The sequence below is a fragment of the Fulmarus glacialis genome, unplaced genomic scaffold (genome assembly GCF_000690835.1).
Source record: "Fulmarus glacialis isolate BGI_N327 unplaced genomic scaffold, ASM69083v1 scaffold7839, whole genome shotgun sequence".
NCBI lineage: Eukaryota > Metazoa > Chordata > Aves > Procellariiformes > Procellariidae > Fulmarus > Fulmarus glacialis.
The window spans coordinates 108,200-118,649 of record NW_009235211.1 but is presented as its reverse complement, the minus strand read 5'-3'; the positions used below and the strand labels follow the sequence as shown (position 1 = coordinate 118,649).

The 10,450-nt window shown below is 37.4% G+C and overlaps 1 protein-coding gene across 1 annotated transcript in view; it reads left to right on the top strand.

The window, feature by feature from the left end:
* Positions 1-10,450, top strand: part of ROBO1 (roundabout, axon guidance receptor, homolog 1 (Drosophila)) — a gene marked incomplete at its 5' end in the record, with an annotated part of 114,859 nt that overhangs the window by 84,109 nt on the left and 20,300 nt on the right. Inside the window, 3 exons of the mRNA XM_009585934.1 lie at positions 2,702-2,856; positions 6,163-6,498; positions 8,926-9,033. Of these exons, the coding sequence (XP_009584229.1) occupies positions 2,702-2,856; positions 6,163-6,498; positions 8,926-9,033 (599 nt within the window). The remainder of the gene's footprint in view (positions 1-2,701; positions 2,857-6,162; positions 6,499-8,925; positions 9,034-10,450) is intronic.

Sequence of the window (10,450 nt, the reverse complement as noted above, 5' to 3'; positions counted from 1 at the left end):
GTCTGCTGCTGCTGCTGACCCTGGCACGTTAAGAGCAATCGCAGATATCTCTGTCCAGCACTGAATACTGCTGTGTTGTTGTAGCCCTAAAACCATGGAGGAAAACCTCTAGAACAGTTACCATGTGATTTTTGAATGGACAAATCTGTAAATCACTGGGTTTCTGCCTTCACCCCAAGATCATGAGAAAATAAGAGACAACAGAGATGAACCCTCTCTTTCCCAGACAAGGTTGTTCAAAAAGATACGCAGTTAACATCCTTTGTGTTCTTTGTACCACTGTGCTTTCTCGCTCTTCCCATAGCACAAGCTAGACAAAGCACACTCACATAGACTCAGAGGACAGAAATGAACCCAGAATTGTCTACATCGTATACAGTCATTTTGGTACTGCTAAAGAAGCAGCAGCATTTTTTACTGTCCTAGTTTTAAGGATCAGTGCCACAATCTGGCAGTGTAATTGATTCAAGGTGCTAATGTCTATGCTTCTTTTGTTCATTTGCATATATAGCATTTACAGAATGTATGATGTTGTACTGTATTTTGTAGAATACGAAACATACTTCTGCAAGATAAAAATAATGCTATTTTTACATGTGAAATCTTTACTCTGATTTCCAAACTTAAGGTTTTCACTTCCTTAAATTATATTTGCAATGTTTTGGAAAGGTTTAGCATTTTTGCCAAGTGCATTATGTGAGCATGTTAAAGCATTATTCAGAATTCAAAATGTCACAGTGATATGTTTCAACATACCCCCACTTTTGCGATGCTGAAAAAATACCCATTTCTGTGGCAATCCCTTTTCTAGACAGGATTCAAGTATCGGTAATTGTGGTGGATTGACTCCAGCCAGCAGCCAGGCACCCACACAGCCGCTTGCTCAGTCCACCCCCCACCCCAGACCCAGTACAGTAATTGCAAGGATTCAAGGAATTTGCTGCAAAGGTTAAAGATCTTTAGAAATTATGATCTTTCATCATCACCAGGCTGTGGAGCTGTAATGGAAACATGTCTTGCCTACAGTTCCACCTAAATGGCTCCAATTAGTAGAGTTTTCATCTACTTATATACCTCATACCACATTTCTTACATGACAGCAGGTGTGAATGCAAAGTAAATTTTAGAAACAAAGGACCTTTAACTCTCTATCCAAAAATCCAGTACACAGGCCTTGAAAGTGCTGAAACATTGTGGAAGGCTTTGTCTCCTCCAAATGCCTCGAGGTGTAGTTTCATTGTAAGAGCAGAGTGGCAGGGAAAAAAGCAGGGTATTTCAAATCAGCTGGCCTGCTCACAGGACTACATAGCTGTACATTTATTTCAGATTTACAAAAAATACTTGTTTAGTGCATGTGTATTGGCTGGTTTGTTAGCCTGACAGTAAGTCAAGCCTCATCACCTCCTATTTTAAATTGTCAGATGGCATATGCAGTACAGAAATATGTATACACATACATGTATAGATATTTTAAATATGATTCTAAGACTATGACTTAAGCCTGCAGCACTGACAGACTATATCCCCCACAGCTAACTGTTTGCAGTTTGTATTCTCAACTTGCAGTTTAAGAGGATTAGCATATTTTATTTTTGAAGAGCATCACATCTGATATTATGGAGACTGGTTTCTGCACTATTTCAAATGAAAAGTTGCCTGTTAAATCCTGTGATGAAAGAGACTATGTTCCTTTTTTTTTCAATATGACAGTTGCTAAAATTATCTATTTTTAAAAGCACCTTAGTTGTCAAAGGCAATTTTAAGTTGTTAGGGGATGCTACTTATGTGGGTGTTTATAACATGCCATTGCATTGTTAGCATGAAAACTGAAGAGGCACCAAAGATTCTACAAAACATTCATCAGAGCATCTTTCACACTTACTAGAAAAATTCAGCAACTTGGAAACCAAGGAATGCTATTTCTTTCTGCTGATGGCAGGAATACACTTAATTCCAAATGCAGCCGATATGCAGCATTGATAGCTGGATATTTTTAAAGGTGTTGAGTATTCCCAATTACTTTAAACTTGCTTAGGAGCTGCTGCTGTTCCACCCACATAAAGATTAAGCGAGTGGCTTACTCATTAACAAAGATGTATCGCACACTCAGTATGCTTAGTGGGATCCAAATACTCCCAAGCGACGGAAGTTTCTGTAATTTGCTGTTCCCTTTGATCCACTGCAATAGTACTATCTGATAGTGAGGAGAACTTGGCTTCATAAATCACCAAGAACTTGGGAGTATTCACATCCAAACTCGGCTATTCCTTCCGCATATCCATCTCGCTTCCATGTGTGAATTTGTTGTTTGTTTGACTTGCCAATTTCCCCTTTTTTACCTTGCTATCTTTAAGAAAGGGAGAAGGGGCAGAAAAGCAATAATGCAACCTTCCCAGAAAAAAACAAAACAAAGCAAAACAAAACCAAAGTGACAGTTAAAGATTGCACACAAAGGTATATGTGCAGTTCAGCAAACTGAACTGATACTGTCCTTTGCTCTTCACTTCAGTGTTTTACCAAGGAACAGGTTATGTAGGAGACTAGAAACCGTTAAATATCTGAATCAAGCTGTATTTTCCAATGCTCAAGCCTTTAAATATGTGATATTATTTTGTAATATCTAACCTCTTGAGAAGAATATAATTGCAATGTGAAAATGCTTTTGTTTAATTTTTTAAATGACCACACTTTGTTTTTAAAGGCCAGGAATCCTAAACATCAGTGAACCGGCCACTCAGCCATGGCTAGCAGATACTTGGCCTAACACAGGGAACAATCACAATGACTGCTCCATCAACTGCTGCACCTCTGGCAACGGAACCAGTGATAGCAACCTTACAACGTACAGTCGACCAGGTTAGATATGTTTCTACCTTGCTAATGAATCTTCTTTACAGAATATATACTTCTAATACCTGAGAGAGTGTACAGGTTTGTTCGGGTTTTTTATTTCCAATGCATTTAGACTTAATATAGTTTCTCCCCTATGTAATGATTATGCTGTCAGTCCCTTTTTGGATCCCTTTTTTTGGTCCCCTTGGATAGTTGTAGCAAGCTGTAGGCTGAAGAAGCCCTTGCAAAGTTCAATGTTACCAAAAGTCACACTGTACTGATATGTTTCAGCATCTGGAAAAGAGCAGATAAGGTAATTTTTAGGCTGTTCTGTACATCCTTGTTGCTTGGATGGAGAAGGAGAAATACCAAAATGACACTAGTGAGATTTTCCTTCTGGTTTGCGTGTGATGGGAAGCAAGAAATAAAACATTGCTACAGTACTTGCAAGGCAATCAGTCTACTTTGGCACATTCAAAACCTCCCTTGGGGTGCCATTCTGTACAAAATTGGATAGCTGGTTTTCTGTTTAGGGTGTGTGCATTAAAAAGCTAATTTCACACTCTAAAAGCAATTATGAAATGTTAGGTTAAGTGGTAGTTCCCAGGAGCTTGGGCAGGACTCAGAAAAGAGTCTTGCTCTTCAAGAAAACCTTTTGAGTTCCATGGGAACACAGTTGGGGAAATATATCTGGAAGCACTAGTTGTTGCACGTTTTGTTTTAAATGGACCTTAGGTTCCTTTGGTTTTAATCCAGTTTGTGTTACTGGTGAGGAATGAAAATGAGTCTTTTCCACTACCAGCACCTCTTGCTGATTTTTGCTAGTAGCGTTTCCCAGCATTCCAGAGAGGGAGTATGATTACCCATAGTGAAGTTGCGTTAAGTGCAAAACAGCATTACCTCCTGTAATTAATGTGAAACCAGTCATAATGTGATGGTGGTAATTCATCTCCTGCAATATGCTGTCTAACAGTGATCAGTGCCAGGTGCTTCAGAGGAAGGTGAGAGATTTTAACATTAGAGACTTATATCTTACCCTGCCCGAGGATATCACGTCCACAAATACCTGTGTAAAAGATTTCTGATACAGAGATACTTTATTGTGGCAAGTACAGACATAGCAACTTAACAAATTCAGAAAAGGAAGAGAATGCACATTTTTGAGGGTTGTAAACTATTATAACATCTGGTCATGAGGTGCACATTAAGCTGGGTTGTGTTGCAAAGTGATTCCTTCCTTTCAAGTAAAGCTTATAAGCTTGAGGGTCAGACAAGATGCTCATAACAGTCTCTTCTGTCCTGGAAAATCTGGCAAATATTCTTAATTATGTCAGCTTGGGCTTGGCTTATGCTCTGAAGCAGCAGAGTTGGATATCCCCTCTATAACTGTGAATATGCTAAGTAACTGTGCATTTTTAATTTCTTTTAAGTATAGTACTGTCTTTCAAGTCTACAGAATGGAAATGGGTTGTTCTAAAAGTAGATGCTATAAAAACTCTAACAGAATGAATCTTCTGTTATATAGATAAACCAGTTTTGTTTAAGTACTTTGTATGAGGAATTCTAATGCGTCTATGTAAAAAAATGTACCTACTGCATATACTGTATCGATTATATTGCCCTACACACAAATCGTAGCTGAAAACGGAAGGACGTAAAAATATATGTTATAAGTGACTCTGCAAGGATATTATAGCAAAGCATGAGGTATTAGGAATGGAGAATATGCTGGATATATAATTGCCCAATATAATACAATAGACTTGGAAAGGAGGAAAAACTAGTATGGTTTCAGTAGGTGAGAGAAAAAGCAGAAATGAAAACATGTAAAAAGTAGAAATCAAGAAGTTGAAGACTGAAGCAATAAATAACAGCTCGCATAAGAAAAAAATATATCAAACAGTAAAACCTTCAAAAAACAGAAGCTGGGGGGCATGAAATGTGCAATGGTAAGTTGTATGTGGCATGTTCTGATACTGTTCCTTAATCATTGAAAATGTGGATCAGTGCTTTTCTTCCTCAAGTAGTATTTTATTTCTCTTTTTCAGGAAATATTTCTCAAAAAAAGATGTATGTTTAGGGAATATTTTTGAAATTCAACATCCCCTGTATTTAGTAGTTATTTCATTTAGTATAATGGTCAAATCCTGAATTTTGTACTTAGTTTTACTTGGCACCCTCTCCAGTAAATTAATTGTGGCCACAGGTAATGGACTTCAGGTTTTGAATCAAACTCATTAGCATAAATACTCCATCTTTTAAAAGCAGGGAACTATATTCCTGGTGATTGTTATGTAATTATTGATGCATTAATCAGCTGGCAAATGAGAATTTTTGCTTAATGATCATTGAATGCTGGTTTCACTAAGCCTTCTAACTGCTGACCCACAGACTCCATTCTATATTCTTCCAGTGGATTGGATATGGAGAGGAAAAAAAGTGTGTGGAGCTGCTGTCACGCAGAGGCAGGAGAACGCAGAAAGGCAGGCCCACTGGTCCACACAGCAGTGGCCAGAGCATCAGTACATGTCTAATTTGCTCTATGCAATAAGTGATCATCTCATGATGCAAAAACTATTAGAAGAATGAATTCATGTTGTCTGTATGATACATATTTAGCATACAGGACAATGGTATTACTATGGTATTACTTATTTTGCAATATGCAAAGCAACTAAAAATTAGCAAAAATTCCAGATTGTTTTCCTGTCTTTTTGTTTCAAAGCAAAATATAAGATTGTACAAGGAAATGATGATCAAATAAAGACTTTCTACTGGGTACTGAGTTACCTTTCACATTGTACTGTTTCTCTTTAATTCTGTTATATGTAATTATTTTTCAGTCTGTTTTATAAAAATCTGTTGTATCTCTGTTTCTTACCACAAGTACGAGAAAGTCTAAATGCTGTTGAGATGACATGAGATGACTGTCATGTTTAGTTATTCCCGCTATTAAATTTTGGCTGATTTTTCCTTTTAATGCAAATTATTTTAATCACAGTTACTGATTGGATATTTGTACTGCTTTGGGAATAATGTCTAAAAATGTGAATGTTTATACGGCCACTGTAAAAAAACCCAGGAAGGTAAGTCATTGTAGATACAATTCAGAAGGTCTGAATTTACAGTGAATCAAAACAGTGGACACTACTTTTGAAGCAGTAGTTTATAAGGTAAATAATATTCTGTAAATTATTTAGTTAATTAATCTCTGCTTCATGGATGCAAGCCATGTAGTTATGCACTAAAAAATTTTTAAAGGGAATTTCATTGAAAGTACAGTGTAAGCGAACAGAATGACCTTTTCTTTTTTCTTTCCTCTGTGGTTAGCCGATTGTATAGCAAATTACAACAATCAGCTGGACAACAAGCAAACAAACCTGATGTTGCCTGAGTCAACTGTATATGGTGATGTGGACCTCAGCAACAAAATCAATGAGATGAAAACCTTCAATAGTCCAAATCTAAAGGACGGAAGATTTGTCAGCCAGCCTGGGCAGCCCACTCCTTATGCCACCACTCAACTCATCCAGTCAAATATCAGCAATAATGTTAACAATGGCAGCGGGGATACGAATGAGAAACACTGGAAACCCTCTGTTCAGCAAAAGCAAGAGGTTGCACCCATACAGTACAACATTATGGAGCAAAACAAATTAAACAAAGGTGAAGAGCTTTTAGCTTGTTTCTCCTCTTTAGGCATCAGAGGAGTTTTGGCCTTCTGGTGCTGGGAGTCTGCTGCAGACTTCTGTGGTGCTTTTAGACTCGTCCCTCTTTAGATTTAGTAATCCACAGTTAGCAGTGTCAGAAAGTTAATTAGCACCACAATAACCTTCAGATATTGAATTTATTATAACAAATAAAAATCTGTATCTTTAGAAAAGAGTTAAATACATTTCCTATGGATTTGAGATTAATTTAAATTTAATAGTAGTTCAGGGATTGGTTAGGACAGAGGCCAGATATTTTATTCATAAGCCAGATGCATGGTAGTCACATTATACTCTACCTTAAATTTTAAATAGGTCAACCCAGTCTTCCCAGTCATGGATGGAGACTAATTAAATCTACATGTTCATGTAAACGAATGAAATTTTGCATATCAAACTCTCTAAAATTGTATTCTGTTGTACACTGGGGACACAAATGGAGTGATCCAATTCATTTTAGACTTGTTCCTAGCAAGCCTTTGATTCACATATTGAGAGGCAATGCTATCGCACACAGTTGTGGAAACTAAATTGCTTTGTTACCCTGACTGAAGTCTGTGGATCCAGAAGCTAAAAATAAATTTATTTCAGTGTTAACGGGAAACATCAGAATGTACTTTTGTGGCCTTGAGGGCATGTTTCTTTAATGTAATATGTGGGAGTTGGAAGAAACAGGTATGTGATTTCTTGCTAGTCCTCCAGGCTACCATGCAACCTCTTTTAATAACCTGATTTGCAAAACAGTATCCCTAGGAACTGGATGCATTCTAACTTGGAACTTTTTGCATGGATTGTTGTAACTCAAGTGATCGCATAGTGATAAGTTATTCCGTAAAAAGATACGTTTCATTACAGGAATGTTGATTTCTCTATCGGACATCTACTCACAGAGGAGTTCAAAGGGCAATATAAAATGTGACACCTTCCCTTGACATAAACATGTCAAAAGAAAATTCAATTTTTGTGGCTCCTTACTAGAGGGTGAAAGCTGTATACTTTTGTAATTATGTTTTCTTTCATGAACTGTGTATTACATATCTGTTTTGGAATTAAAACATGTTTGGTTTTTATGCCCTGGAAGATACTGCATCTTTCAAACTGTGTGTATTACAGCTGCATATTCTCTAGCATATTGTAGTGTGGAAAGGCCCCCTTAAAGCATTGTCTGCTGACAGTCATATATACATATTTCAGAGTGTTGATTTACTGTTTATCCTCTGTGTAAACATATGCAGTATGTAGGGCTTCAGCGTGGTCTCTGGAATGCAACTAGGCTGAGAAACTATTACAGAATACACTCTGGTGTGGAATTTATCATTTTGCTCTTTTTCCCATGCTTATATTATCACAAACATTTCTGCAGCAGATGGGGACTGAATTCTTAGTTTTGTTTATGTTTGTTTTGATTTGCTATTTTATGAGTCAATATTCTGATCTTGGTTTTCTCATTTCCTAAGTCAAAACCATCTTGCTGACGATTATACCTATAGCTTTTGTGATGGGAAATAACCATTTTGATGAGTTACATGCTGTGCTTCATTGTCACTACTTTATGTCCAGTGGTTCTGTTTGTGATGCAGTTTTATTTGCTGTATGAAGAGCTCCTTTCTGTTCTCTGTAAATTATAATTCCTTTTTGGCATGAAAGTACTGTTTTGTCAGATGAGTATTTTACTTCTGATAAAGTTTTATAGATCTGATTGCCAAATCTAGATTTAGAAGTAACATGTATATCAAGTGCTTTGGAACTGGAGAAGGAAGTTACAGTAATAGCCATCAGCAAAAAAAGGCCCTGCCTGTAGCTAGAACCTGCATGACCCAATGTAAATAGAAATCTTCTTGGAGCCAGCAAGCGTTAAACAAAAACCTCTTCTGTTGTAAACCAAATTTGGTGAAGCTGTATTGTTGCTCCAGCAGATCATTCAGCCCTTGTAATGCAGGACTGATTCCTATGTGGGTTTGTCACCTTTGAAATACAAGAAGTAGCTACCACAGTCCATTGGCTGCCCTGCTTCCGTAAATTAAGCAGAGACCATGGAAAATCAATCAAGGTGACAGTCTGTTCATATGCAAAATGCTCACACAGGTCATATATATATACATTGAGGCTTAATCCTTGCAGAGGCATTGGGACAACCCTGTGCATAGGATTTCATTTTCCTTCATTTTTGCTGTGGAGCTACTAAGTTCCCATGATTTTCCTTGAACTTACAATTAGAGACAAGATAAAAATAAAACATGATTATAGGATTATTTTCCTTTCAAAAAATGAATTTATTTCTTCCTCACTATTTTCAGGAGATCTTACTTTGTGTTATAAAGCAGGTATATAAAAGTAGATGTATTTCTAAAGGGTAGCATTAACTATACTATTAAACTTGCAGATTACCGGGTAAATGACAACATTGCTCCAACTATTCCGTACAACCAGTCATACGACCAGAATACAGGTGGATCCTACAACAGCTCAGACAGAGGCAGTAGTACATCTGGTGAGTATCTACAGTGTTTTCCAAAGCTTAGGTTTTTTGGTTGTTTGGACGCTCTAACCGTAGTTGGCACTAGTTACTGGACCTACAGAAGGGATGATGGGGAGGGACTCACTGACAGTAATACGGCACAGGGATGTTAAACAGCATAAAAACTGGCCCAATAGGTGCCTATATTTCTATGCATCCTCGTGATTCCTTAGGGCCATCTAAATGTCAATTAAGTAATTGATTGTCCAAAATTGTGAAAGTCATGAAATCAAATAGAAGTTGGATTTCCTAATGTTAATGCCCTACTGGTTAATATTATGGCCTCCAGATGGGCAAGTCATAGAAATTCCTTTTCAGCTGTCACAAGAAAGAGGATTTTAATTTATGTATTATCTTCCTGGTACTTTACTGACTTCTTTTCCATCTCTTAGGTCTACTCACTCAAGACAACCTTATTCATGGATACCAGAACATATGAGTCATACCTAACAGAACTGCTTTAAGAATTTTTTCATTTTTAAAATTAACCCCATGCATTTTATTGAGTAAAAAAGCATGCATGCATACATAAGATTTTTATAGATTTCAGTGGCTATATGTCAAAACTATTCTTGTACATCATTCAAATGTAGACAGTAGATAATTAAAGTTAAATTTTGTTTCTCATCGGCATCTCCTATGAAAAATGTATCAAAGTCCTTTGTAAAAATCTTGAAACAAGACAGCTTTTTGTGCTGGAGAATGCTGACCAGGGCACTGAAATTGCACTCTGTGCTTTGGAAGCACAAAATATGGTTTAATTAAAAAGTTATTGCTTCTCATCATGGTATAACCTGTTCACTTGGAGCTTTGATTTCTGGTAGAGGTGTGTGAATGTTCAGAGCTAAACCAGAAACTACACATAGGCTTGGATTGGGGCTTTACTGTAAGTCTGATACTTAGCCTATGTTTATTTACATTAAAACATATTATAGGGTGAGTTATGGTCACAATCATCAGCGCCCTGGACTTTACTAATCAAAATGAGGACTTTTCATCTTTTGTTCTGCTGTTGCCTTTGATAGTCCAGTTGCCTTAATCCTAACCTGCGCTCCATCTTGACCGATTGTGACTGAGGCACAGCAGAGGCATAAACATGTAGATAAGCCTGCTGTGCCTTTGGGTGACCTGAATTCTCAGTGGCTGGGGTGAGATAAGCATGGCTCCCTATTCTCCCAGCTGCTCAGGGGTGTTCTTCTGCGAGCCAGCTTTTTGCCCGTTCCCAGGTCTACAACATCAGGATGTGGTGCTGAGCCTGTGCTCAGTGATGTTAAGACCTGAAATTCAGCGTGAAGCATCTCGGGGGTATGAACCCATGCAAATTAAAAATGAGAAGGTGGTATTCTCCATGCTGACGCCTATTATGGTTATTCATAATGCCAACAATTTA